Raw genomic sequence first — 23,453 nt, 5'->3', positions numbered from 1 at the left:
CAGTTGCATTTTTTCTTGTGTTCTTCACGCTAAAAATTTTCAGGAAGCATGTCAAATTACGCAGAAATCCTTCACCTTCAATAATCTGTATTGAGAATTTTTCATTTTTGTTCCTATCCAAAGTTATGGATGATTTTGTAACGGTGTGTTCCTTCAACGCATGGCCCACTTTGATGCAGCCCGCGAACACTTGCATATTGGCAACGCCGTACGTCGCCACGTCCTAATGCGCATCGCTTTGAAAAAGTGTATCTCATGTTCAAAATTGCCATCTCTGATATTAGAGTAAAAAGACAAGCTTTTCTTTACGGATTATTGAGAGTAAATGCTTTTCGAGTGATTTGCATACTTTTTAGCGTTATTATATTTTTTGCGAGTTATTGAGCAGTGGACATGTTTAACCTGCATGGACACGATTTTTTGCAAAGTGACATATTTCACCACTTTTTTGTTAGTTGATTCTGTCTGAGTGGTAGCACGGTATGTTTGCTCGCATTATTGTTTATAATGTCGTTTTCGATTGAGAACCTAGACACTAACCCGGGTTAGTTGCTTCAAACAAACGTTTTTAATGGAACTGAGTTGGGTTCTCGCAAAACAGCGGTGGTGTGAGCGAACCCGAAATATTTTTCAGGTTGGAACCCAACTCGGTTTTCAGTTCAGTGACCATTCATAAATTACGTAACTCAAAAATTGCCCAAAATTGACTCTGCCTCCCCCCATGTAACAAATTGTCACAAATTTCTCCACTCCCCCTCTCATATTACGCAACAAATTCCTAGAAATTTTTTTCTTCTTCGGTGAAAACATGTTACGTAACGATCTAGCTAACTCCCCCCTATGTCACAACATGTCACAACTTGTTGTACCCCCTCCCCCTAAAAGCGTTACGTAATTCATGAATGGTCCCTCAGTGGCGCATAACCTAGGTTCGAAACTGGCATCAAACAAACGCTTTAACAGCAGTTACGTCTGAAACCGAGTTAGTTTGCCTCAAGCCAAACGATATAAGTAAGATCATTCAGTAAACAAAAACATGTGAAGTAAAATACTGTTGTCATAAGTTGTTCCACTTTCTTGTATAATATTGTAGACAAATAATGAATTTGAATAAAACATAGACGTACTTTGACTTACAAAAGTGTCTTTGAAGATAGCAATAACATAAACTCATTACATAAGTTAAGTTTCGGTTATTTGCGATACAGTTTAATTGTAACGATAAATTATAATAAGAAAGTATTTATTAAACTACTATGATTTTTGTAGTGCACTTCGGTCAAAAAAATATAAAATGATCTCAAAATATCCGGAAAACATTCATCTTCGTTAATCCCCATAGAAAAGTTTGTTCTTTTGCAGCAATCGAGAGATGTAGCTTCTGTTAGTCATGCGATGCACACTTCCAACGCGATGCGCATTAGAACGTCGCGACGTACGGCGTTGCCAATATGTAAGTGTTCGCGGGTTGCATCAAAGTGGGCCATGCGATGAAGAAACACACCGTTACAAAATCATCCATAACTTTAGATAGGAACAAAAATGAAAAATTCTCAATACAGATTTTTGAAGGTGAAGGATTGCTGCGTAATTTGACATGCTTCCTGAAAATTTTTAGCGTGAAGAACACAAGAAAAAATGCAATTGAAATTTTTAAATAGATGCAAAGTACCGTTATTTACTCAATTATACAATAGATATATTTTTGTGAGATAGTGTTAATATCATTCTATAAGTGTACAAAAATTCATTCAATTATCTTCAGCAGTTTTTGAGATATAAAATTTACAATTTTCTTATACAAGAAAGTTTAAGGGTTAATATCTCAAAGAAAAAAGGGAGTTTTAACAAAATATTTATACCAAAAGCTATTCACCATAATCCCTATACAATAAAATATACCTCATGAAAATCGGTGATTTTGCGAAAAATTCGAGGATCACTTGACATGGCTTTACTCAGTAGCAATCAGAAAATTAAAATTTATACCTCTTTTGGAAGGAATTAATCTTAGTATTTGAATGAAGATATATATGTTTCTAGGAAAATACGGGAAAGTGGGGTACTGGATCATTTTGGCCCCAAAATCCCCTATTTTTATGATTTTTCTGCTCCGTGATGCAAATCATACATATTTTGTAGTTTTTCTAATGTGAAAAAATCTCAGAAATCGAACGGAACCCTTTTGACTTTAGTCCGAATACGAGAAGTTGGGGTTAAATGGCCTTTTGTCATTCATATTAAACTTCATCATTTTCTCGTGAATATATCTCTATTATTCTTTACTCATTTTTCATAAACTATACCTTGTTGAACGTGGAAAATCCTTAGGATTATAACAAAAATAGATTCGTTACCGGTAAAATTCAGGAACATCAAATTATCTGACATATAGTGTCGATTTCATATTTTTATCATAAAATCGCACATATTAACTCCATTTAACAACAAAATTCTTATTTAATTTACTACTTTTAGTGTAAAATATGCTTAGGGATCACATGAGAAAAGTTTCATTCCTGGAAAAATAAGGGAAGTTGAGATATTAGGACAAATAATGAAAAAAATGAGATTTGTAGATTAAATATCAAAATTTTTGATGCTTCTGAATTTTATCTTTAACGTTTTTATTTTTGTTTTATTCCGCAGAATTTTACACGTTCAATAAGTTACATTTTATGAAAATTGATTGAAGAATAATAGAAAATGATAAAATTTAATATGACTGACAAAAAGCCCTATAACCCCAACTTCTCGTATTCGGACTAAGATCAAAATGGTTCCGTTCGATTTCTGAGATTTTTTCACATTGGAAAAACTACAAAATATGTATGATTTGCATCACGGAGAAGAAAAATCATTAAAAATAGGGGATTTTGGGGCCAAAATGACCCAGTACCCTACTTTCCCGTATTTTTCTAGAAACAAATATATCTTTATTCAAATACTAAAATTGTTTCCTTTCAAAAGAGGTATAAATTGTAATTTTCTGATTGCTACTTCCAAAGTTATTGCATTTAATGTGTTTTTCCTCCATATTTTCCCATAGTACCAATTTCAAAAAATTTCAAACGAAGTGGGCGGGGGTCTAAAATTGTCCAAATGATGTGAAATTTGGCATCTGAGCTTACTTTGACATTTGCCACAATATGAGAGGGGGGGCCTTCGAGAATTAAAAAAAAATTTTTTTGCAATGCCCTACCAAACATACCTCCTGCAATTCTTCGTCGCCATTTCGCTGTCCTGGATGGTTATAATGTCGGCTTTGACCACTGAAAAGAGTTCATCTTGCTTGAACCATAGGTTCGATGCAGCCTTGTCGGTGCACGGCTGCTCCAACTAGTGGGGCTGGGTACCGTGTACAGCTTTCTGATTTTACTCTGCAATCTTCTCCACCGCAGTCTATAGATTCCAGTTATGGTAGTAGTCTGCTTGCGCTAGGTGAAGTGCGCTATAGTTGCCCAGTACAAATTACTTGATATACTCCATGTCGATTAGCACTTTCTACAAAGTATTCTTGCAGTCGTCGCATCAACGGCAACGTGAATATCCCCAGCGCCGACTGAGGATGGCACATTCCTGCTTGTCTGAACGTCTTTCTTAATTTTCTCTCAAGATCTTCCAGGTCAATCTGGCTTCATTTGATGACGCCGAAACCGTAAGTTAAGATGGGGGCAGCGAACATGCTGATTTATCTGACTACAGTCTCCGCACTCAGGAAAGACTTCATGAGTTCACTCGACTCAAGAACTTATCTTGTGGCTCGGTCGGTGTGGCGCATCCCAAGGAGCTGCCGGAATTAAAAATACTTATACGTACGTGCCACGAACCATACCCCGAATCATCTAGCATTCGTCGATCTCATTGCCACCAGTGTCGACCAATCATCATGATAGTAGCTCAACAGATCCGTATTTCTCTTGACCAAACTCCATGCCGATGTCACCACTAATCGTTTAGACTAAATTGCTTACTACACCCAGCCGTTCCTTCGAGTCAGCATAGATCTTGAGATCGTCCATGCAGAAGGTAAGGGTCACCTCTTCCGATGAGCTTTCTCAATACCTCATCTGAAAGCCATGGCCGTTTCGATTGAGTGTCCTACTGAGGACGTTAATCGCCAAACAAATCCAAAGCGAACTGAAATAAACACCTTGAAATATTCTCTTCAAGATATGGAGCGTTCTAGACCGCAAAACGTCTTCATCACTTCTGAGCTGTAGTTTTGTCGTCCACCTTTCCATAGCCTGCCACAGGAACCTCACTACAGGTTCAATCGTATATATTTCCAATATCTTGATGAATGAGTGCGGCATGGAGTCGTATACCTTTTTGTAATCGAGATAGGGCTATACTAAGGTTCCGTTGGTTATACACTGCTTGCAGGTGATAACGGTGCTCAGGATCTTGTGCACTCTCTAGACAGGTAATTGGTTTGTACTTTGATGTTTTGGACGTGTTGCTGTCCTTGGGGAGAAGAATTGTGTCCCTCTGGTACAGGTGCCGCCCAATTCCTAAGGTGCCACGTAGCCTCGCGTACATCATTGGTTTCGACGGAGACAGGCGACATCTCGTCAATTCCTTCGTCTGCCCATTCCTCTTCGTGTTTTAACCACGTTTACTCTTCGTGGTGTTGCGCGGGCCTTCCAAATATTGGATCAAAAGCTAGTGACATCGCCGACCTTTGCTGAGATCAGGCCTCTCGTGACTGATTTCGTCACAGAACGCTCGCTTGTTATCACTGAACATCCTATATTATTGTCCTCGCTTCGTAGAATCGGTGTAACGCCTTAGTCTTTTAATAAGACACTCAATTGCTGTACTAGTGTGTCGAGTTTCTCCGTCAGCTGGTGAACTCCTAGCTTGCGAAACGCAATAGGTGCAATAATCACAGCCACATGAAGAAATAATTTCGCCGATCTTTTTCCGTTTCTGTACATGGTCAGTCTTCTAATAGCGGCACGTTTGTTCGAGATCCTACTCTCCAATCTCCGCTGCCATGAAGATACACGCCTTTCCCGGCGATATTGGGGCAGTTCGTTTCTAAGCGTAAGTCGGTATTTTAAGCATCTAACGGTCGCCACTTCAATATATAATACTACTAGCTGCAGATCTCCAGGTTCTTCACAAATTCCAAATGCATTGGAAGAACGTTACCGTCCATGACTTGAAGAGTGCTGATCATGCCCTTCGGTGGATCTCCTGGGAATGATGGGACTTCAGCTACAGATACACGTGCTCAGTTCTCCTGCACTTCCTGTTGAATCTGATCGATTTCCGCGGGACTGAGCATATTGTTACGGATGATTGCTCTACGCCTTGCGTTCATCGTGTTCTGATTCAGACGTCAAGTGTACTCTGGATACGTCTTATCGAACATCTCGATTATCTGAAGTCGTTCGCTCATATCGGTCTCAAGCGCTGTGCAAAGATAATAAGCGTTGATCACGAATTTGTTTATCCCCGTTGTCCACATAATTCTACGCTTCCGTGTTCCCGTGCAGGTGAGCGACTAGCGTCTTCTATTCGCAACATTCCTCACAGGTGCAGCGTTCCTTGTTGTGTATTGTTCATGGCTGCTCTCTCCGTCTGTTCATAGCGGGAGCTCTCGGGACTTGTCCCTCCTGGAAACCCGCTGTCGGTTCCGACAGCATAAGGTGTTAAGTCACTTTTCGTTTGTCCGGGCATGCCGCACACTTGGGTGATTCGCGTTTGAAAAAATGCCAAAGCATCCTGACTCCTGTGGTAGAAGACAGAGGGTGAAGTAATCGGGAAACTCTAAGTTTGCTCATGCGACCATATTCCACGCTTTTCTAAACTTTCTTCCTCCATCGCCTCGCTCTTACCTGAGCACTAGGGCTTTTAATGTTAAAAAAAAGCTTAATACTTCCAGTCGCTTGTTGATTGAATGTCGTTTAAACACAAATAGAAAAAAAGTTTGACTTACTTATAGCAGTTAAAAAAAGACAAAAAAAAACAAAATATTTAATGAATCATAATTACATATCATTCAGTAACAAACTCACCTGCATCACATCCGCCGCATGGGTACTGTTGTGATATGTATTTTCCGCCTTGTAATACTCTTCCATTTTGATTAACCACAGTTTGAACGTCATCTCATCACAGTTAAATGTGTTGTACACGTCGAATCTTCGGAAAAGCTCAAGACCTGTGAAGTGAAATAGGTAACTTAGTCATGATTAGAACATAGCGGGAAAAAAAATCAAAAGCAACAACACACACCCAAGCAAACGAGTGGTCGCTTTTCGGTCAGATCCTCCAGCTTGAAGATCTCAAAGTCCCAGGCCAGCGCATTGTTCATCAAATCGGACATTTGGGAAGGATCGCGAGATTTGGTAAAAACGATACTACCGGTCGAAGGTCGTCCCCCGCCTCGAATGATCGAATCGTTTGAGCTTCGCCGTGACGACATAGTGTTGGTGGGTCCTTGCTGTAGGGGAAGAGACTCATTATTATTCATCCACTTTTCCTAACGATAGATATTCCGAACCGTCAGCAAAGCTCCTATCAGATCCGTCGCCACCGGGTCATCGGTTCGCATCTCCTTCATCTGGGGACTGTACAGACCCTCCCGCTTGAGAAACTCCATCACCCGGTCCAGCAGTTTGACCTCCTCCTGGGAGCAGCTTTCCTGGACCTGTGTCAGTAAGCTAAGAACCTTGGTGATGGGAGCCTCTAGCGGAAGCTGAGATAATTTGGCCAAACTGGTACGGCGCAGGCCATCGGAAGCAATAGATCGAACATCGAAGCTGCCCCGCCGGATCGAATGCAACGAACCGCGGGCTATCTCCTTGCCATGCGGTTGAGTTTGCAGCGCATCCGTGGCTAGTGCCGTCAGGGTAGTGCCCGCGGCAGGCATTTCCAAGATTAGAACCAAGTGGGTGGGACTCCTGGATGAAACGGTGTCTGCAGGGTTTGATTTGAGGGAAAAAAAGAACGGACTACTAACCTTCCGATGCATGGAACAGGTACCGCTCGAACGTGGAGATGTAACGTTTCCTGCGATTTTCGCCGTGTACTGATGAAACCTTCGTAATCCTTATGTCTACTGGTTTGAGATAAAATATTACTAATATCGGCTGTCACCATGTCGCTGAGAGATCGTCCGACGATTTCATCCTGCGAAGGAAATATTGAATGACCATGTAAAGCAATGGATTATCAAAAAGAAAGCTTAAGGCTCAAGTTACCTCAAGGCTTGGTAGTATGCGTAAGAAAAATTGTGTTCAGCTTTGCCACCAGATTATCTATTTAAACCTTTTCAAAACTCTAAAAGAAGAATATCAGTCGATTTATTAGATCATCAGGATTCAATTCATGCAAAATACCTGCTGGAAAAACCATCGGTTTAGCTGTATGGTGCTTTTGAAAAAGTGGCTGTGATTTTTTGTCACACTACCACACCGAGCGGGGGTACGCAACACAACTGCGCAATGAAAAAACCACAGCCACTTTTTCAAAAGCACCATCCAGCTAAGCCAATGGTTTTTCCAGCAGGTATTTTGCATGAATTGAATCGTGATGATCTAATAAATCGACTGATATTCTTCTTTTAGAGTTTTAAAAAGGTTTATATGGATAATCCGGTGGCAAAGCTGAACACAAATTTTCCTACGCACACTACCAAGCGTTCAATTCTAACACATGCTTAAAAAAGGTAACTTGAACCTTAAGGTAACTTACTATTTTCATGTTCAGCACTCTTTCACTAGCTCGGTTGGCATACTGGGTTCGGAGCGAGTCGTCGGTGATTATGATTGCCTCCCGTGTTCGGTGTAGCGCCATATACAAAGCCTGGTAGAGAAAGAGTTTATTAGTGATGTTGAACATGTTTGTGTTATTTAACAAACAAAAGGATTGCTTAGGGGAGCGGGTTTGTAAAGTTGCCAGGATCTATGTCGAAGGAACATCGTACCATCGTATCAGAATGTTTCACTTTCAAGCTTTTAACTTATGTATTATTGCGTACCGTACCATGTACCTTCTGCCAATCCCATTCATTTATCTTGAGAACAGGTGTATCGGATTGGAAAACACTCCCCATTTTCGCCCATTCTTCATCATTTGAAGGAGGAAGATGAATCGGAAATTGAGTGTACTGTCATATATCAAAACTTATTACCCATGTTTCTTAGGTGTGTGACAGTTTCGTGAGGGTGACGATGACGTTGCTGTAATTTATTTAAATATAAATTAATCGATATTTCATCTCCAGTGACCATGGGGTGCGCTACTCGCACAGCAAGGAGGGTTTGCAAAGCAACTGGAAAACTGTGAACATCTCCATAAATTATCACGTCTTTGCTACTGTCCTTCAAAGCCGTGCACGAAATGATAAGAAACGTCGTACTACAGTTAACTCTCTCTATGTCGATACTGAAGGGACCATCGACATAGGGAGAGATTGAGATATAGAACAGAATGGCATCTTTACCTTCAGGACATCATACTGCATTCCGGGAAATGAAGATAGGAAACATTTGTCCCGAATTTTCATGCATACGCTGCGGCAGCCAATAAATGTACAACATTGGAGTCGGAACTGTTTTGGCCATGGAAATTCCATTTTAGTATTGTAGTATCGGAATTAATTATATATTTTCAATTTCAATTCTGCTGAATGTAAAAAGTAAGCTGTGGTTTGCTTATTTTTGTATGTAGATGCAATTTTTTTTACAATATTGGGTAGAAAAAAGATTTTTTGCTGAAGATACTTGACGATTTGAATGCTCTCAAAATATTTCAAAAAAGGATTCATCCTAATCTTGAAAAATAAAAATAGTTGCATATTTCGCTAAACTCGTTTACGCGGATGATGGAAATGTTAGTTTCGGGAGCTGTACGCAAAAATGATCTTAAAAAATCATTTGCATGATGTACGAAAATTCGTGGACATCTTAAAGTGCTTCATATAGGTTTGTTAATATTTTCACTAAATGATCGAAGCCTTCATTTCAGCACTAAATATTTTCTATTTCTGGGACATAGCCATTAGGACGAAGAGCTAATTTTAGCTCTATTATGGAGGGGAGGGAGTGCAAAATTTCAATTATTGCTGCTGGCTGCAATCGATGGAATGCGTTTAAATATGCATCAGCATCTTTACTTCGTTACTAGAACCATTACCGTTTCAGTCAATCCGTTGAACAAAGATTGTAGACGCTACTCAAACCAAGGGCTTCAAATAGGTAGGGTAATCATAGAAACATGGTGAAAATAAACTGATTACCCTATATGAGCAATATTTCTTCAAACTCCGTTTTTTAGATTTCTGAATGCTAATTGTTTCTGCAAGGAAATCATTCGCCCTTCTGGAGATTAAATATATTTCTTTAAAAGTTGCTCTCTTCCCATCTACTACAAAATCGAGCAAATGAATATTAATTTTTAAAGCGTGCTAAAAACTGTTTTCAACGAACTTGTATTAAATATTCAGTGCAATGTGAAATTTCCTAAAAACCACATTAATCCTCATGCGTAACAATTGCAAATGTTTTGCGGTGAAGCTATAATAGATCGACATTAATATTCTAAACCTGAGTTTTGTACAATATCTGTGTCCCCTTTTTAGAAAATATGTTCATTATTAAATTCAGATAGGAATCTGTTAACTCTACCTCTACTAATCATACACACCAAAAAAATCTGAATTTTATCATTGACGTAATTGCAAACATGACGCAATTCAACAACTAGTAATTCACGAAATGACGAAACATTACCTTGTTCCGTTTAATTTTACATGCTACATATACTTTACATGCGCAATGACATAAAATTACACTTCGTACCATTCATAACAAACGCTGTGGAGTAATTTTACATGATTTACGAAATTAAACGTCATGTAAAATTAAAATCAAACGTAAAACTAAGTCATTTTTGCTGCTCGTATATGTCATGGTCAGGAGACGTAAATTTACACTATTTTTTCTAGGTGTGTATATCAATACACAATCAGGATGATAGTTAGCGGACTAAACGCCCCAATCCTCAATTTTCATTCTATTATATACCTACTTTGTGATGTCCCGACAGAAAAAAAGATCACATCGACATAGAGAGAGAGAGAAAATTGCAGGCAAATCTCAAGCTAGGTACATCGAGATAGGGAGATATTGAGATAGAGAAAATATCGAGATACGGAGGATTTTTTACAAGCAATCTGAAGGGACTTCGAAATAATCGAGATTCAGAGTTGGCAGCACCCTCTCAGATTTTAATGAAACTTTCTGTACATGAGAACAAAAATGATCTAGACTGTCTTTTGAAAAGGGTCAAACTTTTTTAACCATTTTTTTTTCAAATGGCTATAGTCTAAAAATGACAAATCCTACCAAAAATGTTGTAGGAGTGATTTTCACAAAATTAGTTAATTTTTTGAGTAAAAATATTGAGGTAATTATGTTCCCTTCCTACCGTCAAAGATTGAAGTTGGCCACTTTCAAGGAGAAAAAGTTATTCGAAAAAATCTTTTCCTTGTCCAAACTGCATTAAATCTCGCATATATCGATGATGTTAAATGGCTCATCTTTGCCCTCATTCAAGTTTGTTATGAATATATACCAAATTCGTTACTGATACCTTTTGTTTGCATCAGGCAACTAGCAGTTGGGAAATTGGATTCTGAGATGATTATGACTTTAATGGTTTAGTTTTCGATTAAAATACACTGAAAAATAAATTTAGTTTGGAGAAGGAAAAATTTTTTAAAATAACTTTTTCCTTAAAAGTGCCCAACTTGATTTTTTGACGGTAGGTAGGGAACAAAATTACCTACCTTGGAACAAAATTTCACCCAAATCAAAGATATTTTTTGTAAATCGACTTTAAATTTTTAAGATCGATTTTTTTCAGAGTAGGAGTAGATGGAGAATTTTTTCAATATTTTAGCTCAAAAATTTCACTAATTTTGTGAAAATCACTCCCACAACATTTTTTTGGAGGATTTGTCATTTTTAGGCTCATTTGAAAAAAAAAATGTTAAAAAAAATTTGACCTTTTTCAAAAGACAATCTAGATCATTTTTGGAAAAAAACAAAGTATGCAAAGTGACTTTTTGTTACGAAGTCTTCATGTACAGAAAGTTTCATTAAAATCTGAGAGGGTGCTGCCAACTCTGAATGCGATTTAGCGCGAAATTCGTCCATAGCTCTTTAAGAGATAATCCTCATGTACTAATTTATGAACGTATGCGTCTGGAATAGTTATAAAAGATAGCATATATTACGGTGTTTGATAGAATGCCTTAAATTCTTGTTTTATTTGTTTATCTATTACAGTTATCGCCAAAGCTATTAAAAGATGATAGGTTTACTTGTTTTGATGAAGATCTTAAATCATGCCCTATGCTCTAGTCACAGTTGCTCATACGATGCATACTGTAGCTAAGCCGCTCAATACTTTTCCATTGATTGATTGTGATAGATTCAATAGGGAGTTTGCATTTGAAAATAAATGTTACATCACTGGCTATTAACTAAAAATCGGGTAGAAAAGAACACTCCACACACTCACGCGTTTACCATACATCGGTCACCAGTAAAGCTAACGACCAATACCTACCAAAGAGATAGGATTCATGGAAAGATATAATAATAGTTGCATCGTTGGCTTTTATTTATTTGAATTTTTCTATACTGCAGACAACTGTGAAAATGTAGAAACACGAGCCATGCAAGACGGATAAGGCATACTTATATTTGTATCAAGGAAATCGCCCCAAACCCTGAATTTACAAGCAGCGTTCAGACAAAGAAATCCACTGGTGAATAATAATGCAAAACTTCATGAAACCAAAAAATACCATGCGCCTCCATTAAAAAGCAAATTTTACAAATGACCAAATATAAACCTTCGGCGCAAAACGGCGCAAGATCACTTTATGATTTTAGAAAACTCGAAAAAAATCTACGTCAGTTGTACTAGATGAGATCCTTCAACACGCTTTTACCGATAAAGAGATGACACTCCGTGTTAAACAACATAGTTATATTGATTTCATTCGTAACTTTTTAAATACTCATTATTTCTCAAATCGAAATACACCATTGAATTCCTAAGATGATTTTCTATTAGAAACACCTATATGTGTTGTTAAATTTTCATTGTATTACCTATTAAAGCAAGATGAATTGGAATGAACAAAAACTTTTTGTCACTCAAATTCTTGCAGATTTCCAAGACATTGTACGGTTTAAAAAATGTAGCACTTATGTTTATCAATTGATAGACTCAAAAATTTGGCGAATGCAGTTTTGGGTATGGTACATTTAGGATTAAATATAAAAAATATGAAAATCGACAATAAATTTTGAGGGCTGAGTAGATTTTTCATATATAGTGTGATAGAATATCGAACAATGGTTAAAATAGCACTGGAAAGCGCTGATATAATGGTAAGGGCCGTACACAAATAGTTTATCCCTTTTCCAGCGATGAAAAGTAACTTGTTGTGATTTAAATTAATTTCTGTTAGGAATGGAGGAACATTATAGTGTTTTCTCTAAACAATGGGTGTTGAAGGCTGTCAAAAACATTTAAACTTAATACTACGCCGCATAACATCTGACCCTATCTCTCCATCTCGTCACATTTCGTCACAAATTTGGTATACCTCCACAACCCCCCATAATACTACGTCATTTATGCATGGTCCCTGAAAATACTTACTGGATGAGCCACAATAATTACACGCGAAGAGCACGATGTTTTTTGTTTATCTATATCTATATATCTATATCTATATCTCGGTCTGTAATTGATATACGGTTCTGAAACTTCGGCAGTGTATGTTTATTAGGGTAAACAGGTCTAATACGCCCCTTAAAGAAAAATAGCTATATTTCAACATTCGTTATTATGATCTCCGCACCAACTACTCTAATTTATTATTATATTAGTTAGAAATTAGTACCCGTTTCATTTTTTATTAAAATCATCCTGATACAAGTATTATTAAACATTTTTGAAACATTCAAATCCGACTGTTTCTAATTGGTTGTAATGCTATTAGAAAAGGTAGGAACTTACATCAAAATAGCTCTTTTGAAACTTTTGTGTATATTGTTGTTTTGCAATATATTAAAAATATCAAACTAACTTAGTAAGTTGATTTCATGTCGTTTTTACTTTTTAGATAATTCAGGAATCCTGGGAATTGAAGAGAGGCATTTTGCCCCGGTGGGGAGTATTACACCCTTTTACCCTATAAATCCAGAAATTTTCAGTATTTTTTGAAAACAAGACGTGTGTTTTGCCACGGAGGTTCGTTTTACCCTATCTTCCCTTATTGGGAAAATGCGATATATTTGCAGTAATAAACCCCTCACAATATGCTTATCGTACTACCCATTCTAGCTAAAAGTGTGACGCCTGTCAATAATCGTAAGTTAAACATATAACGGGAACTTATTCTAGATTCATTCTATAATCATTAAGAAAGGCATAGATGTTTGAATATTTTCCATTCCAATTTATGTGTACTATTATATCGGGATTTACACCTGAAATACCGAAATAGCAGAGTATAATGCTACCATGCAGAAGATAGTAAAATTGCAGGATTTAAATTAGCAGCCTAAGTGTCACTTCGGTTTTTTTGAAGTCGAATACTTTTAACGTTTCAATATAGGGGCCCCATTTCCGGTCGACCGAATCCATCGTTTTCTAAGAAAGGGACACAACACTACCTGGCAGCAGTGACGGATTATCTTGCCGCCGAAGTATTGACAGGAAACGCTGCTCGTGATAACAAAAAAAACTAAAAGAAGGCCTGCTCAACCTTTGTGACCGATACAACGAAAACCCAACATTTTCTTCGTATAAAGAATAAATTTGATTTATTCTAAATGATGTACATTATAAGGGTTTGCCATTTTTTAAATTTTAATTAAAAGTCTATCGTAGTCCGTACAGTTGAAATGGAAAACAGTTTATTATCCCCCTTTCTCTGTTTATGGAACCATACTTCCTGCGGGCAATTTTTTATTTTGAAATAAACTACAACCTGAGATACTGTTGAGGAAAACGCACAAACCTACACCCTTGACTTGACGTCGATATCGCACAGATTGGTACACAGATCCTCTAACCAACCAACCAGATAGGCCTCGCTGACGTTTTGGAGGGCCATTACTGCTGAGCTCTGGGAGCGTATATCGGTTGTGAAGTCCTGCGCAATCTCACGGACCAGGCGCTGGAAGGGCAGCTTGCGGATTTGTAGCTCCATTGACTTCTGATAGCGGGGAATTTCTTACAGGGCGACAATTCCTGGTCGGTAGCGATTGGGCTGTTTAAAGTACGATTCACACGATACATCAGGCTTCCGTCATCGGTACGGAACGTCAAGATTAGTTCTAGAGAAAATTTTCAATAGGACGTAAGTAACAATGAGAGATTCTCTTTGAGGTCTTTCTCTTCTGTTCATTACTAGGCCATTTCAACATTAACCACTCTACTCTTTGCATAATATTGTAGTAAAAACCGTCGGCTTTCGATATGTACTGGAAAATTAGTACAAATTGTTGTAGTGACGTCGTAATAAACGAAAGAGAAAGTAAACAAAGAGAGGCTCTCAATGTTACTTACGTCCTATTGAAAATTTTCTCTAGAGTTACATGCAGTTAAATTAAACCATTCACACAACATCAACGGCACGGTACGTTTTGACGTACGGCACGTGTGAACGGACACAAGAGAAAAGTATTAAACTTATCCTGACGTTGACGGAAGCAGATGTATCGTCTGAATCGTCCTTAACGCTACCAGTGGCTGGGGCAATTTTACGGACGTCCTTCGTTGCTAAGTGCTTGCGGGGTGCTTTCCCTCCGGTAGACTTGCGGACGGTCTGTTTGGTATGGGTCATGGCGCGAAAAATTCATCTCTACTGCTGCTGATGCTGGTTGGTATTTCAACGACTGTCAAATAAATGATGGGCAAAAAGAGCACAAACACGAATACGCACTTTTATCGCTCTCGCTCGTTTTAGTGGTTTTAGTGCCATTTGCTTTTTCATTCCATTTTGTTACTAATACCAGCATAACCAAAACGAATATGCGTCTTTCTCCCACCATCCATCCAGTGGACAGTGTTGCCACACTTGTATTATCAACTTTTCATCAATAACATTCCAACAATATTTTCAAATGATGTTGCAGACTTGAAAAGAAGGAAAATAGTTGGCGAAGGAAAAGATTTTTAAATTTAAATTTTTAATCATATTTCGTCGCTGTTGTGCTATCTTATGACAAACGCCATTTTGGGGTAAACTGAGTTAGATATGCAACATTACTAATCTGAAAATTCTCTACAAAATGGCGTTTTCAGAATATTGAAATTTTGCTTGGTTACTGAGGTATAGCGAAAAAAGTGATGAGATGATGTATCTTGGGATTCGCTTAAGTAAAGGAGAAGTTTTAGATGTTTTTATATGTAAAAATGTCTGAGGAACACAATGGAATAATAATTTTTAAAATAAAAATACATGTATTGCGAGAAATATGCAGTTTTACTTTTAAATTGGCAATATTTCATGTTTGGCAACACTGTAATCAAAAATTACTATTTTTTCTAGATTGCTTGCTCAATTTCCTTCAAAATGCATCTCATCGATTGTTTCTAGGCCGAATAAAGCCGAAGATATTAATAAAAGTTAATAATTGATGCTTTTTTCTGTGGAAAATTTTCCATGCCCAATTATGACACGCCATACAAATTTTGCCATCAATACACGCCTCCGACACGTGTTAGTGCGACTTTTGTTTACATTTATAGTGAAAATTCGTAACATAGTCAAACGAACTTCGTGATATTTGAGAGTTTAATACAGAATAGATTGAAGCATTAATTGTCTTCTTTGAATTGTTTTTACCATTTATTGGTTTCAAGATATTCAACCTCAAGCTTTAAAAATCGTTTTTCTCGAAATGTGCTAAATGGCGCTTGTCATAAGATAGCACAATAGCGATGATTTATCATAACGAATTGATTGGGAAATTTACATTCAAATGTGATTCCGTTGAACATCATTTGATTTGAATTATCGCCCCGAAATGTAGTAACGACACTCCTGTTATGTCACAGACATTACCCACCAATCTTTTTTTTAAATCGTTGTGACGATACAGAGAATGTTAGTATATTCAGTGATGTCCTAGAACACCACGCGAGCCATACCGTACCGGCTCTGGGTTCCTAGTAAGGACGTGTGGTGTTCTTTGTACAAGCACGCAAATGTGCCTGTTCTTCCAATACTAGTGTGCCGCGTGCTCGAAGATCGTGTACTCGTTCATGTTAGAAGAACGGGTGCTCGCCGAGAACACGAACACGAAGTTAGAAGAACACGTATCTGTTCGTGTTCTGACTTTTTTGTGTGCTTCGTAGAACCGATACGTGTGCTGCGTGCCGATAGCATCGCGGTGCTGTATTATTTTTCGTTTTTCTTATGGCATCTCTCCAATAGTTCTACGAAGCACACGGCACACAAAAAAGTCGGAATACGAACTGATACGTGTTCTTCTAACTTCGTGTTCGTCCTACGCTATATTTCACCCTAAGGAGGAAAATTTGGTAAAAACCAAAATTTCTCACTAGGGTGAAAATTTGTTGGTGTTCGTGCTCTCGGCGAGCACCCGTTCTTTTAACATTAATGAGAGCACGATCTTCGAGCACGCGGCGCACTAGTATTGGAAGAACAGGCACATTTGCGGTGTGCTTGTACAAAGGACAGCACGCGTACTTGACGAGAACAGGAACGCGTTCTAGGACATCACTGAGTATATTCATCCAATTTCCTTATGTACAATTCGACAATATTTTCGCAAAACTTCATTTCAAAATGCTGAAAATTGAACGAGTGACAGTGAATCTCCAGAGGCGCCTTGTCTTGTTTTGAGGTGTACATAATAAATTAGAATCTACTGGATCAATCGTTTTCAACCTTTGCACAGTTCTTGTTCATAATATTTCTCAGCTTTTCATGTTTTTTCCCGATTTTTAAATTTTTTGTAGCGGTCTTTAAGGATTTTTTTGGGCATAAAATCAAGAGGAGCAACTCAAACTCTGAACAAGATTCAGCCCAAAAAATTTACCAGAAACAAAAAAAGTGAAACATTTCCTCATTCGGGAGGCTTTTCTGAACAGGATAGAGTATTATGGCGATGGCAAGTTGAAATTTAAAATATTTTGGTCATTTTTAATAAAGTGCTCGAAGGTAGAAACCTTTTTTGCAGTAAGTTAATTGTAAAATGAGATTTTTAAAAACATTCTTTTAGTTCAGTATGTGCACTAATAAATTATCTAAAAAACAGTGTATTACTAGTTTTGTAATCGAGCATGGAATTTAAAAATAACGTGGTTTTCATAAAATGGGCTTTAAAGTTGTTAGAAGGAAAAAAAATCTCATTAAAAAAAACTTGCAGGCATGAAATGTAAATCAGCTATACTCTGAAATGTTGCAAGAATCTTCTTTCAAAATAATTCCAGCAACAAAAAATCGACTTTTCGAAACTCTCTGATGAGGAGAACCCCTTAATAGTATTATGCTATATTTTAATTTATACTAATACTAATACTAATTTATACGCATTCAATCGGTTACAGCCCAGTGATTATCGAAATAGTGTGCTACTTTCCCTAACAGGGCCAGCATAGGTTCAGTACACTATGATGTGAATTGCCCTACTATTCACTACTCTAATCGTACCTGCATCCGAACTTGCAACCATTGGCGTGGCTTGCAAACTTGCGCTCAAACTAAAACATTTCTGCCGGGTGCGTATGTCGAACATGTTGAAGATTTTGTTGTATTTTTAAGCCCAAATGCAGTTTTCTGAGGAAAGGGGACTAATTGGACATTGCCAACTCAATAGTCACATGGATGCTATTCATCGTGCTGAGCATTATTCGTGCAATCTTTGTGAATCCATTTACGGAACTTCATATTACTTATTATGCAACCGCCTTTGCATGCATGCAATTGCGTATCCAGATTTTTGGTTTCCTATACATAGATGAGTCTACAGGGAGCTATAACTCAAGGATATGTGATGTGATTTTAATATGGTCATTTTCCATTACCCTACCTTTTTCTTTCACCTCCCTTTCCCATCCCATCAGTAGAGTGAAGAAACTACATAGCCAATCGTGTCAATTTATTCTGATTCCTGAACCCCTTTCCCCTCTTCAGCCAAATTGGCTGGAACCGCTTAAGGTTGCACAGAGAAAGCGCAAAATTCGCAAACGAAAAAAGCAGTTTTTTTCCACACCGTATGTCAGATCTTCATAAAAATCAATCAGCAGTACTGTAACAACATTCTACATACGCTGATTGATTTGTATGAAGATCTGACATACGGTGTGGAAAAAAACTGCTTTTTTCGTTTGCGAATTTTGCGCTTTCTCTGTGCAACCTTAATCGGATGCCACCATCACGCGTAAGTTATTCGTTTGCGGTTCATCCAGTACCAACACAGTGCAGTGAAATAGATTACCGAGCTCTTTTCCCATCGCCTCTGTAGCCATCTACTATCGGTGCCACGGAAAATCGAGCAGAAGCATCATTTTATGACTTTGATTTTTGTCGCCTTTTCATGCTTGCATTCGTTATCGATTCAGCTGGACGTAAGCCAATGCGGCAATGAATATAAACTACCGGATCTCCTTTGGCTAATGGTGCCCTGCTCCATGGTTCAATGAAACCATTTATCTTAGCACTGATGGATCTGGGATGTTAAGTCGATCCACCCGAAAGTAATCGTCTTGAAAACCCAACTAAATTGATATTAATTGAGCATCGATATTTGAAATGAAGGCAAATAGTTCGAGCGAAGTGATGAGTTTGCCTTGGATGTTCCATGGCCCCAATGTTTTTTTTTTATTTTGCTCGGGGGTTGGAAAATTGTTTTTTAAGCTTCAGCTCTACTCAAAGTTGTTTCGGCTAAAGCAATTTCAATTGACAGAAACTTTCCATTTCGAGATAGTGATTGTCTCCTTGTTTTGGTATGTTTTGTAATATTTTCCAACCATGTTTTGTAAACTAAAGGAGATTTCTAATATAATCTATAGTTCAAGACATTTTGGACATACATTCATATAGAGCTAATTGAATTAGTTATGAATTTGCGTTTCGACTTCGTCTCATCAGAATCTGACACTGATTTAGAGCTGGTGTTCACAGGTAGTGAGTGTTTTGGTGGTATCTGACGGGGAAAACTAATCGCAGTATAGAGTTAAACGGGAGCTATTATGTGACTAAAACACCCCAGAGACAGGATTCGAACCTGCAACCTTTGGGACTCCGGCCCAATGCACAACCCCTTATATTATCCCTGGACTATGATGACGTCCCATAAAGAACACATCACCACTGCATCTAAAGCGAGATGGACAAAATCAGTCAAGTTCAGCAATAAATAAACAGTAGGTATTATTTGATTGTACCCTTTTTCTTGTCATAGTTATGAAGAAAATTGCAAATAATATCAACAAGCAACAACCCACGCTCCCATGAAGCACGCTTGATTTTTTTTTTGGAATCATTTCACACTCTTTCACACAAGCAACACGTACACTTACCTGTTGGGTTGATATCACATGCTGCGGGCGAACCAGCGAGTGCTGAATCTGGCGCAGTTCCGAAGAACAGATAGATACATGCGGTGACTCGATTATACACTGCAACGATTGGTCCCGATGGAATTGTGGAATGCCGGTGCACGGGACACACAACAGTAAAAGGAGAAGGAAAAATTGAATTAATTTGAATTCTATTTGATTCGAGAAGCACTAGCCGCAACTGAGGTCTGTTCATTGTACGATTAGGAAAAATTTATTTATTTTCAGCACAGCATCTCCGCCGCATTTGTGAACGTAATAAAATACGTTTAATCATAGCAGATCTAGTTCAAATGAAATGCAAGAAATCGTGTACATACTACCATCGCCCCGCTTTTACAACTATGATAGCGAGCTTTGTTGCACCGGAAAATGGATACATTTCTACCAGTCAAGTGTACTACTTACCCGGTTGAAGCCAACATCCAGCAACGAAATCACAGCCGTGTCGTCCTTCTCGAATATACTGAAATGAAGTACAAAGAGAGACATTGTTAGTCAAGGGGATGTCTATTTGGTGGCTGCCAGGACGAGGAAAGGGTTTGAAATATATATATATATATATATATATATATATATATATATATATATATATATATATATATATATATATATATATATATATATATATATATATATATATATATATATATATATATATATATATATATATATATATATATATATATATATATATATATATATATATATATATATATATATATATATATATATATATATATATATATATATATATATATATATATATATATATTTATTTATTTATTTATTTATTTCGTCAATCGATGTAGACTGGTATAGTTACAGTATTGTTTACATTTTTCTTATTTACTAAAATATATATATACGTAATTTTATTATAAATAAAACTATTTCAGCTTTTACAGAATCATTTTCTTATGCGTTAGAATTTCTTTTATGTATAAAATATTGTGTGAGTTTTAGTTTGGACATTGTAAAATCAATTGATTCGCAATAGCGGTTATAAACAGCCATCATTCGATTTATAGGGCCATATTTTGCATAATTTGTGCGATATGGAGTTATTGAGAATATGCTTCGGTTTCGTAGCTGTCGAGAAGGTGCATAAAAGTTCAATTTGGATAAAATTTCGGCTGAATCAATACGATGCGAGACGATATTATTAATGAACGAAAGCATTGCAAATTCACGACGTTCCTTCAATGTTTGTATATTGATAAGCATGCAGCGTGCTTCATAAGATGGCAAAGGAAATGCTATCCAACCTAGTTTACGAAGGGCAAATAATATGAATTGTTTTTGTACAGATTCTATTCTTTCTTCATGTGTGCTTGAAAAAGGGCACCAAACGATGCTGCAATATTCCAATATCGACCTAACATAAGCAATATATAATGTTTTGATTGTATACGGATCTACAAAATGATAACTAAAGCGTTTTATAAAACTGAGCATGTTGTTAGCTTTGTGAATAATTGTGTTATAATGATCAATAAAATTTAACTTGGAATCTAATATAACGCCTAAATCCCTAATTCTTTCACATTTTGCTACAGTCTGTCTTCCTAAGGTAATCACAACATTCGATGTTTGTCGTTTTCGACTAAAAGTGATTGAATTGCATTTTTTCACGTTTAGCTGTAGGAGGCTTTTTTGACACCACGTGTGGAAAACTAGAATTTCGTTTTGGAATGTATCAATATCCTCGGCATTTCTTATCTCCAAGTAAAGTTTCATGTCATCGGCATAGATTAGTACTTTCAGTTTTTTGAGAAGGAAGGAAATATCGTTCACATATAAAATAAACAATAGAGGTCCTAAATGAGAGCCTTGTGGAACTCCTGAGGTGACTTCAATTGGATTAGATTGCTTTCCTTTGAATTTGATTATTTGCTGGCGGTTGGATAGATATGATTCTAACCACGTACGCAGCTCAGGCTCAATTCCCATCTTTTTTAATTTATAAAGTAACATTGGGATGTCGATTCGATCAAATGCTTTACTAAAGTCTGTGTAAAGTGCTTCCACGTAGTTTCCATTGTCCATTGCAATCAGTGAATAGTTAATAAATTCTAGTAAATTTGTTGAGGTCGAACGACCTTTGAAGAAGCCATGTTGGAGGTTAGTAATTCTGTTTTTTATTTGAAGAAATATTTTTTCGTTAATGATTGATTCAAAAAGTTTCGGAATGCTGGAGATTATGGCTATTCCACGATAATTGCGAACGTCAGATTTTTTCCCAGATTTATATATAGGTACTAAGAAAGAACTCTTCCATGTTTTGGGAAACTCTCCAGATTGTAAAGACATATTAAAGAGCCAGAACAATGGAGTTGTAAGCTCGGTTGCTAGGTTTTTCATAAATAATGGTGGAATTCCATCAGGGCCAGCACCTTTTGATGAATCCAAATGGTTTAGAGCATTGAAAATGTCCTCCACTATGACATGACTGACGCCAATATCCATAGGAAAATCTGGAAGAAAAGCAAAATAATCGCGATCGCGGTCTTGTTCAGAAAAAGTTGTATATATTTCTTGGAAGAATGTTGCAAATAGGTTGCAGATTTCTTTCGGGCTATTATGTACGTTGTCATCCAAGTGCATTGTTGATGGGAAATTATCTGATTTTAATTTAGTTTTGACGTAGTTAAAAAAATTCTTTGGACTGGATTTAATCTGCTGTTCAGTTTTGGAGTTGTAATCCGCAAGTGCAGAATCTATGGCAATATTTAGTTTATCGCAAATGTCGAGATATTGTTCCAAGTGCTCGTTATTTTGATTTTTCTTGTATAGCTTGTGGGCTTTTTGTTTCCTATTTTTCAGATTTTTAATTTGCCTATTGTACCAAATAGGATGCTTCGAGCTACCGTGTCGTCTTTTCTTCTTAATGGGCACCTCTTCATGAATAATTTCGAAAATTATTTTGTAAAATACGTCCAGGGCGGTTTCAATATTCGCTTCATTCCTAAGAGTATTTTGCCAGTCGACATTACCTACCTTCCGTCTGATATTGTCATAATTAGCTTTATGGTATTCAAAGACTTCCTCAAAGTCATAGACGTTGGGTTCTTGATTTTTATGGATGAACAAAGAAAATTCAATAGCAGTATGAAAAGCTTCATTTTTCCACAAAGGAGCCAAAGATTCAGATACACAGAAATCATCCTGAGTGTTTGTAAATAAAAGGTCAAGATAGCAATTCTGTTGATTTTTTACATGATTAATTTGATTTAATCCTATGCTAGCAGTTTTGTCAAAGATGAAATTCAATGTTTCGTTTTCTCCTACGACTGGGATTAGAATATTTTCATTTTCAGAATCCGGAATAAAATCGGTATTGCGCTGGTTAAAGTCTCCGTAAATGTGAACTTTGACCTCGACCGGAAGTTCAAATAAAATTTGTTCAGCAATTTTGAAAAAGGCTTCATACGATGATATATTAGCATGCTCTGGTGGGAAATATACAGAGGCAAAAACATGTATTTCACCTGAAATGTTCGCTTTAACCCACACATGTTCAAATTCTTTAAACTTCACTGTGGGAACAATTTCAGAATTAAATTGAGCCGAAACGCCTATAAGAACTCCTCCACCAGACTTCTTTTGAGATACTAAAAGATTTCGGTCGTCTCTGAATACGTTAAAGCCACTACCAAAAATTTCCTCACTTTTTATGCTATCGTTCCAACTTGTTTCAGTGCCTAAAATAACAGAATAAGAGGAGCTCAATACATTACTATAGATTTTGCTCATTTTAGATGCGCTCTGCATACGATTAAAATTTTGACAATATATCAAAATTTCTGAAAGCG

At 37.1% G+C, this 23,453-nt stretch overlaps 1 protein-coding gene across 11 annotated transcripts in view; it reads right to left on the bottom strand.

The window, feature by feature from the left end:
- Positions 1-23,453, bottom strand: part of LOC131692520 (high affinity cAMP-specific and IBMX-insensitive 3',5'-cyclic phosphodiesterase 8) — a 591,531-nt gene that overhangs the window by 16,407 nt on the left and 551,671 nt on the right. For all 11 annotated transcript variants that reach the window (XM_058979616.1, XM_058979617.1, XM_058979619.1 and 8 more), the window contains 7 exons: positions 20,047-20,104; positions 19,600-19,698; positions 7,708-7,818; positions 6,974-7,143; positions 6,515-6,914; positions 6,247-6,454; positions 6,027-6,172 (listed from right to left, as the gene is read on the bottom strand). In XM_058979616.1, coding sequence (XP_058835599.1) covers positions 6,027-6,172; positions 6,247-6,454; positions 6,515-6,914; positions 6,974-7,143; positions 7,708-7,818; positions 19,600-19,698; positions 20,047-20,104 — 1,192 coding nt within the window. The remainder of the gene's footprint in view (positions 1-6,026; positions 6,173-6,246; positions 6,455-6,514; positions 6,915-6,973; positions 7,144-7,707; positions 7,819-19,599; positions 19,699-20,046; positions 20,105-23,453) is intronic.

This window comes from Topomyia yanbarensis, chromosome 3 (assembly GCF_030247195.1).
Source record: "Topomyia yanbarensis strain Yona2022 chromosome 3, ASM3024719v1, whole genome shotgun sequence".
Lineage (NCBI taxonomy): Eukaryota > Metazoa > Arthropoda > Insecta > Diptera > Culicidae > Topomyia > Topomyia yanbarensis.
The sequence above is the reverse complement of the archived record's forward strand: the minus strand, read 5'-3'. Positions and strand labels throughout refer to the sequence as shown.